This window comes from Schistocerca piceifrons, chromosome X (genome assembly GCF_021461385.2).
Source record: "Schistocerca piceifrons isolate TAMUIC-IGC-003096 chromosome X, iqSchPice1.1, whole genome shotgun sequence".
Classification (NCBI taxonomy): domain Eukaryota; kingdom Metazoa; phylum Arthropoda; class Insecta; order Orthoptera; family Acrididae; genus Schistocerca; species Schistocerca piceifrons.
The window spans coordinates 595010304-595035744 of NC_060149.1; the positions used below are offsets into that span (position 1 = coordinate 595010304).

The 25441-nt window shown below is 37.5% G+C and overlaps 1 protein-coding gene across 3 annotated transcripts in view; it reads left to right on the forward strand.

Moving 5' to 3' along the window:
- The window catches only part of LOC124723239 (isocitrate dehydrogenase [NAD] subunit gamma, mitochondrial), a 123089-nt gene that overhangs the window by 42909 nt on the left and 54739 nt on the right, over nt 1-25441 (forward strand). For all 3 annotated transcript variants that reach the window (XR_007006552.1, XM_047248435.1, XM_047248436.1), the window contains exons 6-7: nt 4468-4601; nt 24091-24322. Coding sequence is in view for 2 of the 3 variants with exons in the window: in XM_047248435.1 (XP_047104391.1) it covers nt 4468-4601; nt 24091-24322 (366 nt within the window). In the remaining variant the exon portion in view is untranslated. The remainder of the gene's footprint in view (nt 1-4467; nt 4602-24090; nt 24323-25441) is intronic.

The window sequence follows — 25441 nt, forward strand, 5'->3', positions numbered from 1 at the left end:
TCCATCACCATATCATGGATTTTATCAATGATTTCTGGAGTTGTAACCTCCACAGGGCATCCAGAACGTTCAGCACCACTTGTGCCAATATAGCCACTCCGAAAATTTTGAAACCATTTATAAACTGTTCTAATCGAAGGTGCAGAGTCACCGTAATGTTTATCAAGCTTCTCTTTAGTCTCCTGAGGTGTTTTGCCTTTCATAAAGTAATGTTTAATCACCACATGAAATTCTTTTTCATTCATTTTTTGACAATCACTCGACTTCCTTGATTCACATGAATGCCAGACACAAAGAAATAGATCAATATTGCTGAAACTTGGTGTGTGTTCTTTCCAAAGATGCTACTAACTAAACATGACCTCGATACGCGCCGGTGGTGCCATCTCTTGGACTTTGCATGGACTTTTCAAACGGCCCTCATAAATGCATCGCAATTTAGATTTCAGTGCTTCGGAAGGTACCGTGCTGTAATTGGTGGAATTCCTGGTGGAATTCTTGTTTATACTTTCATAATGCAAAAATATGCAGTGTAACTGTTGCTGTGCATTAAGGATCTTTCCAAATTTTTTTTTCTGGGTTTAGTTTCATAAAGTGCTGGGAGGTTTTATGCCAGTATATAAAACCTTCACTATTCAAAGAATTGATGACTTTTACAGCTCCAAGGGAAAGTATATTGTCACTTAACATGGAAAAAATTTACTTTCACAAGGGGTATGGTGTATTTTCACTTGGAAAAAAAAGTGTATTTCTAATAGGGAAATCCAGGAATTTTTTTCTTGTCCGCATATAAATCCAGTAATAAGGGATGTTTGGGGAGGGAGAGGTATAGTTGCTCACAGTATGAGATTTGGTTTTCAAGGTTCCTAAATAAGAGTTACCTATGCCTCTCAGAAATGGCAAAGCTGTTTGGCTGTTTGCATGCTACAGTTTTGAGAATATATGAAAAATGGTTGAAGGGCGGTGAAAACCACAAGTAGGCAACAAAGTGTTGGACATCCACACCTTATCACAGAAACATGTACTTGGAGGCTTGCCCTCTATGTAAAGCAGGATGAGCCACAGTTTGTGGACATATCTAACAACAGAGTACAGTGCTGTGCAGGCACAATCTTCTCAGAGCACACTGTTCAGTGTATGTTGTTGAACATGGGGCTCTGCACCAAATGAGCCCTACATGTTTCCATGTTGAGCCATCAGCATCATCAGTTCTGATTACAGTGAGAATGGGATCATAAAGATTGGATTGTGGGGCAGTGGAAAGATGTTGCCTGGTTAGATGAATTACATGTCTTGTTACATCAAGTCAATGGTAGGGTCCAGAGATGCAAACATCCAGGTAAATGGCTGCTTAAAACATGCAACTTGCTATGGACACAAGCTGTTGTGGGGGAGCGTTGCAGTATAGGGGATATTCACCTGGGTTTCCAAAGGACCTGTGAGAGTAATTGAAGGCACCATGAGAGCTGTAGACTTTGTGAACACTTTTTTTTGGACCACCTGCATCATTTCTTGCCTGATGGATTCCCTGACAGCACCTTGTAACAGGACAACTGTCAGTGTCACAAAGCCGGAATCAGAGTACAACGGTTTGAGGACCATGTCGTGTTAATGTCTTGGCCACCAAATTCACTTGATGTGAACTTGATGGAATATATTTGGAACTATCCGGCACCAGCTTCACAACCCCAAATCACTGGTCCCTAATTAACCAGAAATATGTGACTTGTGCATTAAATCTGGTGCCATGTACCTCCAGAAACCAACCAAGGACTTGTTGAATCCATGTCACATTGAGTCACTAATATATTGTGTTAAAGGGTGAACCAACATGCTAGTAAACTGTTCCTTCATAATGTTTTTTTCTCATCAGTGTTTATGTGTTATGTCTCACTTAATTTGTGTATTGCTTTTACTTTTTTGGTACTCATTGTTCCTCCCCTCTTTCTCTACGAGGGTGGTTCCCCCCCCCCTCCCCCCCCCCCCCCCCCCCCCCCCCGCCCCCAATATTGCTTCTAGTCCCAAATGGCAATACTAACTGCTCTAACTCGTAATATTTCTTCAGTTCTTACTCTGTCATCTCAGAACTGTAACTGGTGCTGCACTAATAATGTACTACTTTGATCTCCTCCTTGCTCTGATGCCTCCTTTTTCACCTTTGTCTCCCCTCATCCTTGCAACAGGTGGGTCCGTCTCATCATCAAGTTTGAGTGACATGCCCTTCCTTTTTAATCACCCCCAAGTATGCTGTCAAGGAAGGAACTAATAGTTCTGAAAGCCAGACTAGGGTTGTGTCCATCATATAGTGTATGTATTAAATGTTTTGCCTCCAGAAGGCAAGTGCTGCAGACAGTTGTCTCACACTTTTTGTGAGTGAATTTTCTTTTTATGTAAATCATAGAAGTTATCAGGTATTACGAAGGAACTCATTTCCTGCTCCGACATGTCCATCTCAATCAGCTAGCATTCAGTCTTTTTGTTCAGGCATCACTACTCAATGCAGAAACACCATGTGCTCTCTTCAGTGTCCATAACAACCACAGGAAAGGAACAAGGCTTCTGACAAATGAATGTCATCTCACAGCGTCTTATCCCCTTCTTCCAAATTACCAGACACTTAGTGTCTCCACAAAGAGTGGTGACTGATAAGTGGATCCCCAGTATTGATTCAGTGTTACTTGCTGGGTTGTCTTATTTGTGGGAACCCCATCTCTGTGTATAAATGTTGAGCTTAGTTTTTATGATTTTGGTGGCAGCCAGGTGGGTAGCTGGAACCTCTGTTTGATGAGGGAAATGGCTACAGCGTGTTTAGGAGTGACCTTGGTCGGTATGTGTCAGCTGTATTTGTTTGCAGTCGTTTGGTATGGAATAATTGTGGTGTGGATGAAATCTTTGAGAGTAATATTCATCATTCTGTTCACCCTCCTTCTGCCAAGAGCAGAGGAAATTCACACATGTCCATTTTGGAGGCATATTGGCTTAGAGTCCTTGTGCTCCTGAACACACGTTTCTCTTTTGGTTGTCCAAATTGGCAATGGTGATGATGTGTGCAAATTATTGGCTGGCTTGTTTGCTGTTTGATGGTTGTGGTATCTAAAGTTGCGGATTTAGTTCTCCAATATCTGATGGCAAAAAATGGTGTCAAAGGTTGATGATGAACCTATTTTGTAGAACGTGCACCTACCTCATGCTATGAGGATTGACATTCATGGCTCACAGTAACTCCTACCTCTCATCCCTCCTTACCCATCATATTGTGATGAAAGCTTGTAGTGGTTGCTCATGACTTCCATAGATAACAACAGTAGGAACTCATAATTTATTTCAATATGTTGCCTTGATGAGTTAGTTTTGGCTTGATAAAATCTTCTCCGCCTCAGATGCACAGTTTAACGATTTGTTTAATTAGGTGCAAGTTGTCGGTTTCCAACATAATTTGATTCACCTCATGACACCATGCCAGCATTCTATGTACATATGACTGTGTACCTCCGGAGTAACATGACTCAGCTTCATTTGTTATTCTGATAAGCAGACTTTCTGCAAGTTGTTACCAAAAGCCTACATAACTTCTAACTGGGAATTTTTCCCAGCTATTGGACTTGTTTTTCAACCCGTACTGTTCTATGGTATTAAAGTGAAAATGGATATTAATCGTGTCATAACAGCCTATCTGTTGACTTTAGTGAACAGGGCTTGGTCATCATCCAACTACTGAATATCTCTTGAGCACCTTGGAACCCACATAACTCGTATTGTTGGGAGTAGCTCTTCCTTTCTTCCATAACCCTGTGAATGGTCTGTACATGCCAATGTTTCAAAGTCTATGTCATGCCTCATTTGTGCATTCAGATTCCTCATTTTGGGTATCTATAATCCTGATTGCATCATGATGTCTTTGTGTGCACAGTACTTATTGTCATTAAAAGGATCTTCATCTTGGGAATTGTCACAAGTTCCGCATTTTAGTGATCCTTATCTACTTTCTTTACACCTACTTACTCTGTCAAAAAGTTCAGTACAGAAAGTATTGCCTTAATTACACAGTACCAGTATAGCATAACTGTTATGGTTACAGTATTATCCTCTCATCTTTAGAACAGAGAACTATAACACTCAAAATTTTAAAATATAAAATTTCAAGTCATTTGTGCTCACCCAATGTACCAGGTATAGTGATTGTATCTGCTACATTCCTTTATCCCTGATTCACCTTTGCATCCTAATGTCATATTATTATTGTCACTTCTCATTTATACCACATAATGTTTCATGTTTAAATAACAATGTTGTTTACCAGTTACAGTATTTTCTATGTAGCCTTCACTATGAAGAGTTAAGGTGAGTTGTCATTGTTGCCCATCACACTGGAACACATTGTCTCAGAACATATTATTAAGGATGTCAGTTTCTTTATATAATCTGTCTCACCTGATAGACAATCTTAATTTTACACATTTTTTTCAGAGTGTTACAGGTGTAATCGAAAGTATGAAGGTAGTGACACAGGAAAATTCTGAAAGAGTGGCACGATATGCATTTGAATATGCAAAAAAGCAAGGACGAAAGAAGGTTACTACAATCCATAAGGCTAATATCATGTGAGTAAGAGTTGCCTTTTTGCTCTGTCTTCTGCTTTGTTTTTTTAAAAAAAATTCTTTACAGAGCTGTTGAAATCTTCTAAAAAAAAATTTCAGGAAACAGCATTAGCTGTTGATAGCCGTTTATACCAAGATTATAAATGACAGGTTTTTATCACATTGTAATCGTATCTTCAAGTGAAAAAATTTGCAGGAACATATAATGTGGATCAGGAGCAAATTAATAACACAAAAAATGTGAGGTACTTAAACCAAGAAAAGACACAGTGAAATACCCACATAGTTAGTTTAACATTAGGCCAGTAAACAGCACAGTCTCCCAATGTTCGAATGGCACAAGACATTAGCGTTGCCAGTTAAAATGGGGAGTGAGTAAGCCAGGGAAAGAATATAGCCAAAAATAACTGGTTGGAGGCCATGTAATTGAACAGAGCAAGTCGTGTTTGTAGACCTAAAACAGGAATTAGCATAAGAAACCCAAAAAACTGTGGGGAAACTAACTTACACTGAAATAATGGAATGATGGCTCACCAGTGCTGCAAAACCAGTGAAAAACAGCAAGGAGTCACATGTAGTGACTATGGCTGTGTGTGCAGCAGAAAGGTCATACCACCAGATGCAGGTGTATACACAGCCAACCACTGGGGAAAACTGATGCTGGGCAGTGCGCCACAAGAGGACATATGAGAAGTAGTCGAATGTGTCAATAGAGGGCTTGAAAGAGGATGTTTATAAAGCAAAGTTTGGGAGCCGTGAAATAAATTGGAATGTATAGATAAAAGAAATACAGCGTAGGTAATAGAGCAACAGAACTGTTACATGTAAAATGATGACATTATGACAAATACTGTAAAAATTACTTAGATAAAATAATCTGAAAAATTACTTTGGTCGAACACCAATGGCGACAGGAGGTGGAGAGCAGTACCACCTGTAAATAATCTTCAAGAAGAAGAAGAAGAAGAAGAAGAAGAAGAAGAAGAAGAAGATCAATAACGTCAAAATTATAAAATTAACTTAAAATAAGGTTAGTTAAAATTGTTAAACGTTATTAAAAACCCCAATGTGGATTATAAGAGAACCATACTGAAAGGGGCAATTGAATGTTGCCAGAGTATAGAGTAATAATGACACATAAAAATTACAAATATGTAAAGAGATAGGCTGATAAAGGAAACCAAATTGCATGGCCAGTACACAGTAAGAAATTGAATGGAAGCAAGAAAAAATAAATAAACTAAAGTTAAAAAACCCATAATGAAAGAGATCATGGTGGGAACACGATTAGGGGAGTGCGTATGTAATCAAAATCTGAAAGTATGGGATGGTGCCTAAGTTCTCACTGACCGTTCAGGGCATGCTCAGGAAACTCTTTTAAAGAGTGCAAGATGTGGACTTCTTCCAAAATGTTGAGGATATTGCCCTTGTTACCAGTGCATAAAATCTTTAAGTTTGTTGTCAGGTCAGAAAGTGTGTCCAGTATTATGTAAGTGGATGGTAAGAGCAGATTGAGAACTTGTGAGGCTTAAATGTTTTTTACATTGAATGCAGAAACTGTGTTCTGTTCATACAATGTAACTGGACAGTCGTTACAAAAAATGTAATAAATACCTGCCAAATCAAATATGTTGAAACTGGCCTGCTCATTGTGACAGAACCGGAGGCCAGTACCTCTCAGAATACAAGACACTGGGGAAATACCTTTTACTTTTAGTTTTTTCCTTTTAATTGTTTTGGAGATTCTGCCATAATGAGATATCCTGTGAAAATTTGTCTTTTTGTTAGACTAATTTACTTGTGACAGTTATTTGCTGTTGAATAGGGAAAAGAATAGGGTTAATTTTCTTTTGGATGGCCTTATTAACAACAAAAACAGATCTGTAGTCATTAGAGTAAGCAATGTACTTAATCATGTTCAATTCCCAGTAAAAGGCGTCAATAGGAACAGTATGTAGTCTTTAAAGGAGCAATCTAAAAGCAGTTTTTTTTTATAACTGACATGGTGATTGGGTGTCTGGTGGATCTCCACATCCATGGTGGATAGCTTTGTGTTAAGTCATATTTAATCTCGGAGTCCCTCAGAGTGGTTAACTGGTCTAAAGATGAAAGTGAACCCTGACTGCTATATTGAATAGTAAACTGTATACTCGCATAAGAGTTCTTCAGCTCCTTCATGAAGGACTCACAGTCCTCATTTGACTCAATGGAGAAAAATAGAATGACATCAGTGTAGCAATACCAGGCTAGTAGTTTGTTTGAAAATCTTGTAAGTTGATGAAACATATCATTTTGCAAGTAAATGATAAAAATGTTAACAAGATCGAAGGACAATGGCAAACCTGTCGCAGGCCTGTTCTTGTAGGATAAAGCTATCACGAAACCTAAAATAGTTGAACCAGGTCTAGCAGTCGAATGGCTTCGTGAATTTTGTCAGTAGGATGGCCACTGACTGTCGTGTATGATGTTATGAACTTTATCTGCTGGTAATGATGTATGCATATCTTTAATATCCAAATAAACCAAATTTGTGCCACAGGAAGGTTAATTGTAATAAGTTATTGACGAGATATTTCCTGTTACCAATATTACCACCGATTTATGTGACACTGGACACTACTTCTAACCTGACAACAAGCTTAAAGATTTTATGCCATGGTAACAAAGGCAATATCCTCAACATTTTGGAGGAATTCCTAATCTTGCACTCCTTAAAGTTTCCTGACCACACCCTGAACAGTCAGAACTTAGTCATTATGCCATCTTTCCAGATTCTGATTGTCTGTGCCCTCTGTAGCAGTGCTCCCACCATAATGTCTTTCATGATTGGTCTTTTTAATTTTATTTGTTTTTCTTGCTTCTGTCTTCTTTTTTATTGCATACTGGTCCTTGCAATTTTGTTTCCTTTTATCAGCCTCTCTCTTCATGTATTTGTACATTTTACATGTAATTATTATTTTATACTATGGAAACATTCATTTGTCCCTTTCAGTATCTCTCTCTTATAATCCCTGCTGGAGTATTTAATAATACTTAATAATTTAACTAGCCTTAATTTAAGCTCATTTTGTAATTTTGACATTATTGATGTTTGATCAAAGTAATTTTTCAGATAATTTTATCTTAATAATTTTTACAGTATTTGTCATAATTTCATCATTTCATATATATGTAAGGCTGCTGATGCTCTATTGCCTATGCTGTATTTCTTTTATCTATACATTCTAGTTTATGTAACGGCTCCCAACCTTTGCTTTAAAAACATATCAATGTAACTTCCTCACCACTTTCGTGCCCTCTATCGACACATTCCACTGCTGCTCACTTGCCCTTCCATGGCACATTGCCCAGCATCAGTTTTCCTCAGTGCTTGGCTGTGTGCACACCTGCATCTGGTGGTATGACCTTACTGCTGCACACTGCTGTTTTCCACTGGTTTTGCAGTGAGCCATCATTCCTTTATTTTAGTGTAAGTTAGTTTCCCCACAGTTTTGTTTTGTTTCTTATGCTATGCCCTATTTTAGATCTACAAATGTGACTTGCCGTGTTCAGTTGCATGACCTGCAACCACTAATTTTTTGGTTATATTCTTCTCTTGGATTTCTCTCTATCCATTTTAACTGACAATGCTAATGTCTTGCGTCATCCGAATGTTGGGAGATCTTACTGTTTCACTGGCCTAATGTTAAACTACCTACCTGAGTATTTCGCTCCCTCTTTATCTGGTTTAAGTGCCTTACATTTTTTATATTGTTCATTTACTTCTGATCCACACTGTGTGTTTTTGTATATTTTTTCACTTGAACATGTGATCACAATGTTACAAAAACCTGTTGTTTATAATCTTGGAATAAAGGCTTATCAATAACTAGCATGTTTTCCAGAAGTTTTTTAGACAATTTTAACAGAATTAAAAAAAAAAAATTTATGATGTGTCAACTAAGCTGTCGATACCAGCACTGTAAAATCATATGCTTCTGCTTTGTTTTAGAATATGTCTAATTGTTGAAGTTTTTGAAAAAAGTTATTTTCCATTTATATTGTTAGACCAGTAAGTCATTAATCTTAAGACTAATTTGAGGTTATCCTTTTATTGATATATCCTTCAAGATAGCTTCCATCAGTTAAGTAACCAATCATCTAATATTTGACTGAAAACTATTTTTCATGCATTGCTGAAACAATAGTTAATTCAAACTGTATGACCCCACTTAATCAATAATGTTCTTACAAAACACACAGATTCAATTACATAATATTCCCATTGCTATTTTAACATTTTACTATACTTAACTGTCATTGTGTGACCTGAAACTTGTAATTTCAGGAAGGCCTTTCTTGTATGTTCATACCTGAGTAATCTCACTAGCAAAAGATACTCAGTAATTCATCTTGACCCCGTTTTTGTTTCTGAAATTGAAGATCAGTATTTGAAGAATGTGAGTGCCAACATCTGAGGAGTCAATATGACTGTTCGCTCATCAGACACAAGGGTGCACTGCATTAAAAATGAGTTGGTGGTTTGTCATCTGTCAATCATTGTCTTTGCAACATTTATACATTTGTGTTTAGTTAATAATTTCATCATTTAGTTTTTTTTTCCAATGTATTTGCTTTGTGTTCTACAAATATTTGACTTAACTTCCAATTACTTTGTTTATTCTGTGGCTTTGCCATAGTTACCTTTGCATTTATGTGCCAAAACAGCAGAATGTCAGTTATGTATTATTGTTCCTTCAACTACAATATACAGGAAACACACACCACAACATCCTTGTGCATTTGCTGAATAGTTAAGTTTACCCTTCATATTATTCCAATGACTGTGGATTGTATGTGCAATTTTCAGTTTTGAAGCTCTTGACCAATGGCCACATGCTGAAATGGGTTGATAGTGGACAAGTGAATGATGACATAAGGAAACATTGATTATTAAACTTTTTGAATAGTGAAAGTGTGAAAAAAAGGTTCAGTGTTCAAAACATCTGTTTTCAGGTATACACATTGCACAAGACAATTAACTGTGCAAATCAAAAATATGTTGACACCTGTACCTGATATGATAATAAGATTGCATTCACTGCATCTTAAATGAGTGCTGTTAAGTCAGATAATTACCTGTCAGAGAGGTGCCAACTGTTTTCTTCTTGATATGCACGGCATGAAGCTTCACTTCCTATACATTCTCGTAACTTTATCTTGAAATCTTAATGAAGGAGCATGTATAGATCAGAATTATTATTAGTGTTCTTTTCATAAGGATGGAATGAGATTCATAAATTTAAGCTTAATTTTATGTACAGTGAAGAAATGAACTTCATTAACTTTTGTTGAGTGAGGTGTTACAGTACTTAAGACTCTGGTATTGTATTTAGGAGAAATAAACAAACATCAGTCCATCCACCAGTATATCTGCTGTAGTGTTGGTAAATGAGGAATACACCATGCACATTTTTTTGTAGAACCTAAAATTTCATTTTAAATTGTTTTGCACTGCATTCAATCCAATATTTAGGATTTTTGTAGATGTCTGCAAATTTTATATGTGGACTATATCATCTACAATAACTTTTCTTACAGTTTCGGTGTTTCCTTATATCACTGCTGTTGCAGGATATCCACTGTGTCAAACAGAAAGAGCCATCTATCCAAAACACATGAAACAAATTTTTGACTACTGTCTTTGAAAGAAAACTCAAGCGAAAGAACAATGGCAGTCTTTTTACATCCACACTACTTTTTGTAATCCTGTAAAATCACATTGTGGATGGCAATCTTGGGATTGACTCATTCACTAATTACTTTGTTTCACCCTCTCCATTGTTAGCCAACCTTTTTAGTTATCATTAATTCAGTATGAGGGTTAATAATGAATGTTTCTTCATATTTCAAAAGTCATATTGTAAGACTTTGGTACTGGTGTATTCAAAAAACTGTATTCATTCCATAGAATGAAAAATCAGTCAAAGTTGCAAATATTTTATTTTTCATTCGATGACTAGTTTCAGGCCAAGACCCATTTTCAAATCGACCTACAGGACAGAAAACCAAATTTACACTCATACGTAATACAGTTATTACAAAATTCTTAAACATATGCCAAAGATACAGAACACATCATTTTAAACTTACATAACAAAGTCTGAAATGGCATTTCCGAAGATGGCAACAAAATGTGTAATGTACATTCACAGTGCATACAGATAACTGGTAGTTTATTCCTTCCTCTGTCGTAAAGAAACCTTGGGAAGGGGGTGCCCTAAATGGATATAGGAAACCTTTTTATTTATTAAATTATTCTACAACCATCAAGAATACAATAATTCATACAATTGTTTTGATTCCCTTGCTGCATTGTTAACTCTTTGTTGTTTTCTCTACTTTGTGATGACAGTTTTACTTATTTCTGAACAGACATCACTTTAACTGCCATTTATTCTGTTGCCTCTTCTATGTCACTAATTGGCTATTCACTGAATATTTGTAAGGTTTTTTAACTAGTCATTCAACATTTAATACACAAGTATGTCATAGCTTTATTAGCATCTAAATATGTGGATTTACTGCAGACTACTTAGTGCATATTGTAGAGGAGCAACTTCAAATCTTAATAGAACCATTAAGATTAGTTGTCTTCCTGTCCTCTTTAACCTCTGAAGCATTCCAGGAGCGCAGCAAAATGTATCCTTGAAGTAGTGTTCCTTTGCTAAAGATTTTTCTGTTAAGATGTTGGACAGCAGCCACTATTTATATAAAAAAAATTGATCTTTTGCTAAACTGTGTTATTACTTGATTAATTTACTATCTAAAATTTCAAGAGTTTCACATTAGTATCATTTCCTTTTCTGTTCATTCATCTGAAATCATCTATACTTCAGCTATATCTGCAATCATACCTTGCATTCCTGCATTAAATTTTTTTGTGGAGTTTTATTGTAGTTCAGTAACTTAAATTATAATCTACTCTGCTGAAGCTTTGGATATAATGTTAACAAACCGACTTTTTTGTGATATTGCAAAAATTATGCACTTGGATGGGTGACCATCCGGTCTGCTGAGTGCTCTTGCAAGTGTGGTGCACTCAGCCCTTGTGAGGCAAACTGAGGAGGTACTTGATTGAGGAGTAGCGGCCCCGGTCTCTTAAACTGACATACGGCCAGGAGAGTGGTGTGCTGACCACATGTGCCTCCATATCTGCATCCAGTGATGCCTGTGGGCTGAGGATGACACGGTGGCCGGTCGGTACCATTGGGCCTTCCAAGGTCTGTTAGGATGGATTTTAGTTTTAGTAGTATTTCTCCGTTGTAAATTACCTTATCTTTCCATTACTATAATGTATTTGAATCATTTTTGACTGAGACGTTATGTAGTTGTTGACTTGAAAGACAAGAAGAGGTCTTTGATATATTGCAACTGTACTTGGGTTCATTCACTACCTATTTTTTCACGTGGCTCATCTGCAAAGGGGGTTGGTAGTGAACAGTTGCATTTGCACCCCTAATACTGAGTCATATATTGGCTAGCCTTTGAACAGCAGTGAATTCAATACACAATTATCTATACCACAACCTTGCAAAAAAGGAGGTACACTATACAGGTTCAGATTGAAACTTATTTATTTAAAAACACACACACACACACACACACACACACACACACACACACACACACTTCTAGCTTTGTGGCCATGCATATTAGAGTTCACAAATAAATCCGATCTGGATAAATGATATTCAGTGCAATTTGTACACATGGTTTATTGTCTCGCACCTACACACTTTCATGTTGTTCCTTCACAGTTTATTCGCATACACTGGCATCAAAGCTTACACTTGTGGCACTTTGTCACTCTGAACTCGCCACCACAACAGACAACGACCAAAAGCCCCACTTTCACGCTCATATCCCCAGTCCTGAGTCGGGTCACGTGATACTACGTTAATCAAAATAATTCCTAAACATGGCCACAATTCGTTTACAATTTCATCAGATTTTTATATAATTTTACACACATTTATCACCACATAATTTTATAATTCATTGCAATTAAAAAAAAAAGAAGGCACTATGCAAAGGAACTATGAATGCTCATCAAAACACAAAACAAGTACTTTCATGTCCATTTTGCATCACACTATTTTCACTCAGCATTTAATACATAATTTTATTCATAAGCACGGAAAATTAAAATCAGTACTAATTTATGACATGCTATCAGATTTACATAATTAGAAATAACTCCATTTTTTGGCACAGTTTCACCCCTCTCCCTTCATTTAATGATGTCTTTGCATGAAATATGAGACATACAAATACTTGGCTGGCAGTACAAAGATCGGAACTGAATTGTGTATTCATAATAAAATAATGACTTAGTTTGCATTTGTTCTAAACATCTTTATAACTTAATTCTACTATGAAATGTTTTGATTGAAGTACACCAGCCGAACATATTATTTCTGCTGCTGTGCTTTACATTTAAATTACAAACTATGTAGAAGAGCTCATTTTCACATTACTTCTATTTCAATGATTAGGTATCCAGCAAATCCAAGGACTTGCATTACAAGCACACCCTACATTATTTACTTAAGTGCAAAGTCATGTACAGTAATATATGCAGTTATGTAACCAAGTAATTTAAACCATCTGAAACTGCTCAATGCTGCCTTCTCTTTATCAGGGAAGATGAGTCTATAAATGTATTGACTTGTGTTTGTGCTTTTCACATTCCATCCTTTTTCGTAGCAGATATTTGCATTGCCAGCAAAGCTGCTGTCTGGCCATATTATCCCCCATTACCTTACATACCCCCACTTCATGGAGACATTACCTTAGTATTGGCAACATGAAGTAGCACCAAACACAGCCAACCTATATTACTTTTTATTTATATCACCAAAACATGTAGAACAGTGTTACAGTGGTGAGTTAATGAGTGTGAGTATTGTCATCAGAAAATGTACAAACATTGTCCGACAGTGTAGCCAACCTAAATATATAATTAGATAGTCTCATATTGTGGCTGATTCGGCCTGCAAAATGCAAAGAAATTTACAATATATAAATGCCCATGTTATTCTAAATGTAGGTTGCACACTTACTGCACATTAACACTTCCACTTTTTACACAGTTGTTTCTATAGTTGCATGAGGTTGTTGTAACTAGATCCTTGGGTTCACAGCTTTATGCATTGGAATGCAGGCTTTCCAAACTTGTCAGCCAGCAGTACTGTGCTAGCCAAGCCATCCTATCAAAATTTGATCAAATCCTCTTAAATCTTGCCTAGACATTCAGACCCATGTTTCCCAGGAGTGAGGCTTTCCAAACTCTTCCTGGAACATCTTGTGTTCACTGATCAGCTGTTATTGGGGTTTATACAAATGGAAAACATGCACACAAATCAAACACAAACATGGCATAATTAAATATATTCTATTTCACCCCTTAAATGTTCCCAATCAGGAGCTCTTACATAAATAAACTCCAAATATTTGTATAAATTCCTATATCATTTTTGCACATAATATTTGGCAATATCTTGAAACCCATTCTTTTCTGCCATTTCCATGAGTAACTAGATTCAATAAAAAATGGCAAATAAACTCACTAAGGTCATAAACTTTTACATACATCCACTTAGCCATTAGTGTTCTCTCCCTTACTTCCCTCATTAACATCTTATAATAAGCAAGTTAATTATTTCCCATATGCCTCTACAGTTTCCATATTTGGTAAGTGCCCTACGTGAGTATCCCAGCAACAATCCTACACCCGCACACCAGTATCAACTCCAGGTTCAACAGATACATTAGAAATTTTAATAAAATCTTAACTATTTTTAAACAAACTATTTGCAGAGTCCTCCCTGCTTCTGTATTCTCCACACTCATTTATACAGCAATAGAGACTATATATACAGTAGGTTTCAGTTCCTGTATGACTTTTTCCAACAAGGCTTCTATCATACCCACACCAGTTGTGCAAATTCATTGCACAACAGATTCACTTAATGCAAATACATACTGTATAATGAAGTTTGTTGACCACCAAACAATGGCATTGCAACATACACAGTACACAAGTAATCCTCCAATTATAAATACGCATATATATAGCCCCCAATAATTTTTATAGCTGCATAAACAAACCTAAAATTTTTTAACTAGACACAGTAGTGTACATGGGAATCTCTCACTTCCTTACCCTTTATTCTTTCACCACATATTGTTTCAACTCCATTACATTTCTCAGTCCATATGGCTTTTTGGACACTGGATATACTAACCTATATGCATTAGGGTGTGGACGACCAGTTATCTCGAAGTGCCATGGTATAATTTAAATAACTTTTTGATAGCACCTTATCTCCCTCCGTGAACTAGGTTGTCTTATACCTTTCTCCGTGCCTCCTCTGTCTCTCATGTGCTTTCTTTAACATTTGCTGTCTGGCCAGCTGCATCTTCTCTTGACTTGTCAAGCCTTGAGATGGAGAAAAATTAATGTGTTATGCTATTAGATTGTCTGGCTTGATATCTTTCATGAACTCATAGGGTGAAAATCCTGTTGCACAACTCTTCACTGTGTTCATTGGATCCTCGAGCACAGTTATGTACTCTGCCCAAGTTCTATGCCTTTTACTGCAATATGTCCTACATAGACTACCCAGCTCCTTCATATACCTCTCAGCCAGGTCTCCCACGGGGTGATACACTGAAATCCTTATATGCTTTATCCCAGATCTTTGCATAAATTTCCCCCACACACTAGAAACAAATTGTGCTCCATTATTAGACAGAACATTCTCTGGTTTTATAACATTCACAAAGTAATCTTTCTCTAGCTTGTTAATTATTTTCTGGCTAGTGACCTTTTTCAGTGGATACAGCTTTACAAACTTGGAAAATACATCAATAGCTAATAGAACATACTTCACACCCCCTCAACCTGTTGGCAGCATCTCAAACAAATCAATAGCCAGCAGTTCACCATTTCTTTTAGGAACAATATTCTGCATCTTTCCTTGTACTGCAATAGTACTGTACTTCACTTTTTGACATTTGTTACAAGGAGGCAACTGTCTCTTTACCCTCCCGGCCATGTTGTTAAAACTAACGTAGTCCTGCAGTATTTCCAAACATTTCTGAGCCCCATAATGCCCATGGCTAAGGTGGATGTAATTGATTAATGTTTCCACATGCTCATCTGGAAAACATCTCTTCCACTCCTCTTTGTCCAAACTTCTTTGGCTAAATAAAATCCCCTTATAAATTCTATAATATTTAGTAATTTTTTCATATTCTTTACTTCCAAAGTTTGTTTTGATAATCTTCAAGGATTGGTCCCCATTCTGAAGTCTCCTCATGTCCTTACAGATGGATTTGATTTCCTTCCCTCCACCCACTCCTTTCATATACAGTATCTGTAGTTCATTCTCGTCTCCATTGCCTTTATGTTCTTCTCCAGTGAAAGGTAACCTTGATATGGCATCAGCCACATTGTTGTCTGTGCCTTTTACATATCTTATCTCATAGTTAAATTGCTGCAGAAACATGGCCCATCTCATGAGTCTATTATTTAACAGCTCACATTCTTGCAAATAGCTCAGGGTCTTATGGTCTGTGTAAACAATCATTTTCTTACCTTCCACATATATCCTGAACTTCCGAAATCCAAAAACTGTGGCTAAAAGTTCCTTCTCTGAGATACCATACATTAATTCGTGTTTGGACAGCATTCTGCTTGCAAAAGCGATTGTCCTGTGCTCTGTCTTCCCATCTACTACCCTCTCCTGAAATAGCACTGCCCCTGTCCCGTAATCTGAGCTGTCTGCCCCAATACAGAAAGGCAAAGACAAATCTGGGTAGTACAAAATTTTGCTATTTTTTAAGCTATTCTTTATGGCTTTAAATTCCCTGTCGCACTCAGATGTCCAGCACCAGTTTACACTTTTCTTTAATAGTCTACATAAGTTAGGTGAATTCAGGATATAATCACTTTTATACTTCCTATAGAATGAACATAGTCCTATAAATGATTTCAGTTGTTTCCTGTTTCTTGGCACCTTGCAGTCAACAATAGCCTTGATTTTTCTCTTTATTCGGCAAAATGCCATCAGGGGTTAGCTGATGATTGAGTAATAGTAATGATTCTTGAAAAAATTCGCATTTACATAAGTGTCATTCCCCCTTTAGATATAGCCTTGAATACATCCTCCAACAGCTGACAGTGCTCTTGCCAATTGCTACTCATGATCAAAATGTCATCTACATACACTGTCAATTTTATCATTAGTTCATCACCCAACACATGACTTAAAGCCCTTACAAAAACTGCTACAGATATTGATAAACCAAATGGCACAGTTGTAAACATATAAGCCCTTCCTTCAAATAAGGAAGCAGTGTACTTCCTGCTCTCTTCAGCCAATTGCACGTGCCAAAACGCTGAAGTCACATCTACACTGGACAGAATTTTAGCTTATAAAAATTCTCCAACAGCTCATTCATGTTCTCTGGCTGATCATTTTCTTTGACTATTATTTTATTTAGCTTTCTTGCATCCAATACTATTCTTACAGAACCATCTCTCTTTCACCAATACTATTTGATTACAATACTCACTCCTCCCCATTTCCAGTATGCCGCTCTTCAACATCTTCTGTATCCTGGCCCTTACAGCCTCTTTATCAGCTATTGCTATAGGATAAGGTTTGGCCTTTATTACAGCATGTGGCAATACCCTCAAAACATAATTGAAATCTACAACTTTTCCAGGTCTGTCAGAGAACACATGCGTATGTTTATACAATAAATCTGTAAGCGGCACCTTTCGTTCCTCATTTAAATGTCCCATTTCATTTACTGTTGTTTCATATCAGCTGTTCGGTACACATTTCATCACCTACCTCATCTATCCTCTGTAAATGAGTCATTGTCTCATCCCCTTTAAATTTTATTCTTTGTCTGTTTCCACCAGCATCAAATGCTACCACTCTGTCTTTTACAAAACTGCTACAGTATATTTGTGCAGGAAGTTCACATCCAAAATTACATTCAGTGCCACACCACAAACCAACTAATATCAAAACAATAATCACTACTCTTAAATTCCAGAGATACTTCTCTGCTGATGGGCTTACTACATGTCCCAGTTGCTGTCTTAATTTTGACTCCTGTAGCTGGTAGTTCTATTAATCCTAAACATTTAATTTGCTGCCAGAAAGATTCAGAAATTGCAGATAAACTTGAGCCAGAGTCAAATAATACTATGTCTGTAATTCCTCCCACATTAATATCAATTATTGGCTGTATCACCACTATTTCTACTCTGTTCAACCCTGATTCCTGTAGTAAGTCACTTTCTATTTCACTCCTGCTTTCCTCTTGCATAATGCAAATATATTTAGGTCTTTCTCCAAAACATACATCAGTATCCCCTTCAAACAGATCCTTAATAGCAAACTCAGCATTCTCTTCTTCAATTAATTTTTCAAATTTTCTGGCAATTTTAAATTTTATTTTACTCCATTCTTCAGGCAATAAAGCTTTATGTAATTTTGCATAGGATACTCAATCACTCAAATTATAATCAGCTTTCAGGCTTGCATACTCATCAGTTAAGAAAACATAGGTTTCAATTTTATCTTCAGGGCAACCTATGGCAACATTCTCCATATTACACATTTCCATATCAACATTGAACTAATTATCGCTACAACAGTTATCACCTGCACCCATAAGCACAGTAACATTATCAGTAGGTATTTTACCAGCATTTTCCACATTGTCCCATACACCGTTCATATTAACCTATACATCACACTGAATAATCCTCTCCTCACCTTTTCCATAACTCTCCGTACTATTTCCATTAGACATCTCTACCCATTCATCACATCCATTATTCCTGTGAACATTGCCCCTTAGTTCCATTTCCACTTCTGTTTCCCCTTTTGATGAAACTACATTTGTCTCTGATCTTTTAATGAATTTTGTTGCACACAAACCAATATTGTCCTCCTCTGCTTGTAATTTCTCTTCCCTCTTAAATATGTCATCAATGTTAAACTCACAATGTCCATTGCTGGTATTAGCCTTGTTCCATTTTTTCCTGTTATACCTTTTATCTCTATTTCTGTAATTGTTAAAACCTCCCAACAGATTTTCGTTTCCTAAGACAGCATCATATGATACATTCCAATTTCCCTATTTTCCTTGCTGACTTTATTACTCATCCCATCATGTCCTTGTCTGGCCCTGTTTCCAGAATTACCAGCCCCCCTGCGGACCATAAGTGAGCTTTTTGACTGCCTACCCTGTCCATTTGTATCTGGCATTCCCTCTATTCTCACACATTCTTTGTCACTCCTCCTCTGATCAAAATTGTCTCTTCTCTCCCCAAAACTTCTGTTATCTTTGTGGCCTGCTTCTTCAATCTCTGTCCTGATTATTCTCATCACTTCTATCCTCTCTCCACCTGTTATGGTTGTTACTGTACTCATAATTAATACTGTTTACCTTTTCATGATACATTCCACTCTCCCTCTGTTCCATGTATTTATGTCTGTAGCATAATACCCTGTCCATATTATCCACAAAATTAAGAAATTCTTCCACTGAATCTGTTGCACTGTGAATCAAATCCTGTTGCAAATGCTCTGGTAATCTTCTCTTTAGTGTTGATATATCTGTTAATATACCCATTGTCCTATCCAGATGATTTAATTTATCCAGTTCTATAACACAGAACTCTCTCATACTTTCCTTTCCACTCTTGTAACTGGATCCATTCAAAAAATCGCTTTGCAATCTTAATTGTTTTGCCTGGCCCCAGGTTTTCAAAAGTTTTAAAATCACAAAATTTTGTAACATTTTGGTTAGCCCATGTTTGAGCTCCCCCTTCCAACTGCCTCTTAACATATTTAATTTTTGCCTGCTCACTCATCCCTGTCACAAAGTTATCCTTACACACAGCTAAAAAGTCAGCTGCATGGTATTTACTTTTTTGTATCGCACCTGGATTGGTGGTGTGTGGGTCTGCTCCTGTGAACTGCTCGCAGGAGCAGGAGAGGTGAAGCACTTCCGTACTGCATGTAACTTAAACACTTTTAATCGAGTCAAAAACACAAGTAAAAATAAAAGGCATACATAACTTTGGCTAGGATGAGCACGTAGGTGTGAAGCCGTAGTCCATGTCTAATCTAATACAAAGTCTCAATAGCAAGCTAGCTCACTCGGTAGTAGTAGCGATATTTCCAGGCCGTCTGCTCTTGATGAAATGGGCAGAAATCAATGTCTGCCTCTGTTTCTGAAATAATGTGCATTTCTGTTCCTGTGCCTGAATCTGCCCCACAAGATTGCTTTGCACAGTGTCCACCTTGGCTACTAGTCCCTTCTCAACCTCATCAACTCTCTCAATAATTCCTTTAACAATTTTAACCATGTTTTCGACTTTATCTGTAATTTGAGATCTAGCTGATAAAATTTTTCACTCACTGTCTTTATTTTATCACTTTATCACTAAGCCTCAATTCCATATCTCCTATTTTTGAATCCATTTCTCCAACTATTCCAGATTTAAATTCCCTATTTTTGACTCTATTTCTCCTAATTTACTACTAAATTTTACAAAAAGTGCACTCAGGTCACTTCCTGGTATCCAACCTATTTCTTTTGGCATGCTAGGGCTACTACAGTTACTCCTAACATCCACTAATTTGCCTTCACTTTGAGTTTCACGCATCTCATCGGCCATGGCTAATGAAAGAGCACAATTTTACAATGTAGCTGTTGGTTGTACTTATCTTTTATATCCTCGTGTGACGCAACATCTGCAGTCAGCAGTGGCGGCACAGCTATGCAATGGATCATAGTCGGCGGCATGGACATGCAGCAAACTCAGTCAGGAGCGATAGGACGGGCATGGGCCCCTGGCAGCATGTAGACGTGTTGGTCGGTGGCACGGACAATGGTATGATCCTCGGCAGCACGTGGATACAGCTTCATCAACTGCTTTTCCCGCAGCAACACATGGACACAGCATGGATGACGGTTTTACCCGCGGCAACACGTGGACGCGGCACTGAAGATTGCGTGTGTTCGGTGCCTGTGGTAACACATGGTCAACACACCAGGCTGTGTAAATGACTGCATCACAATCATGGTGGCCCTACATTGGCGTAACCAAGCTGCAGCGCATATCTTGTCCAGTACAAACATGCTGCTACTGCTAATGCACTGATTTAGCTCAGAGCCTCTTCACTGACTGTTCAAAAGCCTAAACATTAGACGGACACCTGAGCCCGAAATATTATGGAATAGAATGAAAACCAAAAAGGCCTTTCCCAGCTGAGCCTCCAATGGCAACTGTACTCGGGCTCATCTGCAAAGGTGGTTGGTAGTGAACGGTTGCATTTTGCACCCCTAATACTGAGTCATATATTGGCTAGCCTTTGAACAGCTGTCAATTGAATACACAATTGACTATACCACAACCTTGCGCAGAATGAGGTACACTATACAAGTTCAGATTGAAACTTATTTATTTAAAAATACACACACACACCACACACACACACACACACACACACACACACACACACACACACTTCTAACTTTGTGGCCATGCATATTAGAGTTCACAAATAAATCCGATCTGGATAAATGATATTCAGTGCAATTTGTACACATGGTTTATTGTCTCACACCTACACACTTTCATGTTGTTCCTTCACAATTTATTCGCATACACTGGCATCAATGCTTACATTTGTGGCACTTAGCCACTCCAAACTTGCCACCACAACAGACAATGACCAAGTCACGCTCATATCCCCAGTCCTGAGTCAGATCACGTGATACTACGTTAATCAAAATAATTCCTAAACATGGCCACAATTCGTTTACAATTTCATCAGATTTAAATACTTAAACCTGAATACATTATATAATTTTACACACATTTATCACCACATAATTTTATAATTCATTGCAATTAAAAAAAAAAGAAGGCACTATGCAAAGGAACTACGAATGCTCATCAAAACACAAAACAAGTACTTTCATGTCCATTTTGCATTACACTATTTTCACTCAGCATTTAATACATAATTTTATTCATAAGCACGGAAAATTAAAATCAGTACTAATTTATGACATGCTATCAGATTTACATAATTAGAAATAACTCCATTTTTTGGCACAGTTTCACCCCTCTCCCTTCATTTAATGATGTCTTTGCACGAAATATGAGACATACAAATACTTGTCTGGCAGTACAAAGATCGAAACTGAATTGTGTCTTCATAGTAAAGTAATGACTTAGTTTGCAGTTGTTCTAAACATCTTTATAACTTAATTCTACTATGAAATGTTTTGATTGAAGCACACCAGCCGAACATATTATTTCTGCTGCTGTGCTTTAAATTTAAATTACAAACTACGTAGAAGACCTCATTTTCACATGACTTCTATTTCCATGATTAGGTATCCAGCAAATCCAAGGACTCGCTTACAAGCACACCCTACATTATTTACTTAAGTGCAAAGTCATGTACAGTAATTATTTGCAGTTATGTAACCAAGTAATTTAAACCATCTGAAACTTCTGAATGCTGCCTTCTCTTTATCAGGGAAAGATGAGTCTATAAAGGTATTGACTTGTGTTTGTGCTTTTCACATCCCATCCATTTTTTCGTAGCAGATACTTCCATTGCCAGCAAAACTGCTGTCTGGCCATATTATCCCCTGTTACCTTACAATATGGAGAATTATTGTCTGATGTACGGCACAGATTTTACTGCAGCAGTACTTGTTCTTCTTTACAATTATCTGTGAATGTAGGATAGAGAGTTCGTAGATCCTGAACTCATGTTGTATACTGTGTTAGTTGTGTTGTTCTGTGAATTTGCCATTTTGAAGTTGTGCGATTCAAAAGTCAATAAGCATGAAAATTGTGTTGTATCAAAAGAAAAATTCATTTGTGGAAACTATAAAGACATTGAATAGCTGGCCCGAACTTACCATCAGGAGTCAAAATTTCAGTACTGCAGATATATTCAAGTTCTGTCTCATAGAGATAAGTACTGGCCAGTCTTCTGTTTCTCTGCAGTTTTAGAATTTCTTGGTAAATAGGGTGTTTCTATTCAGAGAAAATAAATATCCTTGTGTTGTCAGCCTGTTGCAGTACATATTCACTCATTAGCCAGAACATTATGACCATCTACCTCATAGCCGGTATGTCCATCTTTGGCACTAATAACAGAGGTGACGCATGGTGGTGTGGAAGCAATGAGACCTTGATAGGTCACTGGAGGTAGTTGACACAACATCTGCAAGCGCGCGCACACACACACACACACACACACACACACACACACACACACACACACACACACACACACACACACAACCTAATTCTCATAAGTTCGAGGGGAGGGGGGGGGGGCGGCGGTGATGAGCTGTCATGCCACATTAAATCACATCCCAGATGTGTTCGATAAAGTTCAGATCTGGTACGTTGGAGGACCAGTACATTAATTAAAACTCACCACTATGTTCCTTGAACCACTCCACCACACTGGCCTTGTGACATGGTGCTTTATCTATGGTCTGCAACCAGTGTATGATACTCCGTGGCCATCATGATGCCTTGCGTGAGCTCCAGTGGACCAATGGATGTCCACATGAATGTTCCCCAGGGCATAATGGAGCCACCACCAGCTTGTCTCTGTCCTGCAGTACACATGTCGAGGAGCTGTTCCCCTGGAAGATGGTGGATTCGGCAGGATGAAGAAGGTGTCAAGATTCATCAGACCCTGCAATGCTCTGCCACTGTGCCAATGTCCAGTACCAATGGTCACATGCCCATTTCAGTCATAGTTGCTGATGTAGTGTTAACATTGGCACATACATGGGTCATCAGCTGCTGAAGCCCATCATTAGGAGTATTCAGTGCACTGAGTTTACACATACATGTGTACTTTGCCCATCATTAAAGTCTGATGATGTTAATTCCACCACAGTTCACTGTCCGTATTGTTTCACCAGTCTGCCCAGCCTAAGATGTCTGACACCTGTAATGAGCGGTGGCCGCCCAATCTGACGATGTCTGATGCGGTTTCACCTTGATTTTGCCATGTGTTGAAGACACTCGCCACAGCACCCTTTGAACACCTGACAAGTCGTACAGTGTCCGAAATGTTAGTGCCGTGCCTCCGGGCCATCACAATCTGCCCTCAATCAAACTCAGATGAATGGTGTTCTTTCCCTATTCTATACACAGACAGCAGACTCGCTGATACTACATGCACTGCGTGTGCATGTCTGATTAGCAGTCATTAATTTCCAGGTGGTGCTGCTATTGCCTGGATGGGTTTATGTTGATAGTTGGCCGTTGGTCGTAATGTTCTGCTTGATCAGTGTAATTGCTTTGTTAAATTATTGTGTAGAGTAATGTCATCTTGACAGCTGTGTTTTTAATGCTTTACAGGAAACTTTCAGATGGACTGTTTCTGGAAACATCCCGTCAGGTAGCAAAAGATTATCCGAATATAGAACATAATGATATGATCATTGACAACTGTTGCATGCAACTGGTTTCTAATCCACATCAGTTTGATGTTATGATAATGACAAATTTGTATGGTACAATAGTATCAAATGTGGTCTGTGGAATAGTTGGTGGTGCTGGCTTACTATCAGGAAAGAATTATGGAGACCATGTAAGTTGTTTTCACCTTACATTGTTCATACTGATTTTAAACTGAAAAGTTCAGGTTTTCATACCAAAATAAAAAACACATTGTCCTTTAGATATGTCTGGTGTTTGGGTCAGGCATGATGAGAATACTTAAACAACTAGAGACAGAAAAAAATAGTTCTTGGCCAATTTATGTATTATCTTTAAGCAATTTTGACTTTTTTATGGTGTTGGTTTTATTTCTGATGGCTTATTTTTCAAGTTTGTTCTTTATTTTTTTGTCTTATGACATTTTTTTACAGTGTTATGTTGAAAATTAAAATATTCTTACAAATTCTGTCAAATTTATTGGGCATACAAAATGCATTTATTTACATTGTTGGGAAAGAAACCAGTACTTACGTTAAACTTATTGAGTCTAATCAGTTATAGAAAAAAATTCTATACTCGTAAATCACTAGAAGTTTTTCAAAAGAAAGCATAGTCATAACATCAAAATTGTATACCTACTTCGAGTTTATACTGGGACATGTAACAACAAGGAATTGTGGGTTGTCATGTTTTGTTGGATATAGACATTTCCTGCTGCCATGGAAAGTTGCATTTCCACTAAATTTTGAAGGGATTTGTATGCAGTCAGAAGATCTACACCATCCAGACCTGCCATTTCTATTACTCATAAAAGACTTGTCCAACATCAGCACTGATAGAGATCACTACCATCATTCTGGGGTTGAAAAAAGAATCTAGGGCAATGAACACAGACTTTCATAGCTCTGTGACCATAAGAGTTGTCAGCCTAGTTCAAAGATGCCACCTAGTGCATTTCACTATTTCCTGTACCTTTGCTTGAAGTATTTGCCTCTCCATGTGGGTGCCAAGGTTTGTCGGTTTCATCACCTAAACAACAAAAATGTGAAGACATCTTCAAACTAGTTTACCATGGAATAGAGTTTGTAGGAAGTAGGGTCTTTCGTAGGGTAAGTATAGTGTCAGGTTCATTAAGTAACTGGCACATTTAACAAACGTGAGATGAATTTATTTAGTGAGAACAAAGTGAATGAAAGTATTCAGTGCTCGCACGTGGTAATTACGTCATCACTGTGTAAGAACTCCACTATTTGTTCAAAATATTCTTCCA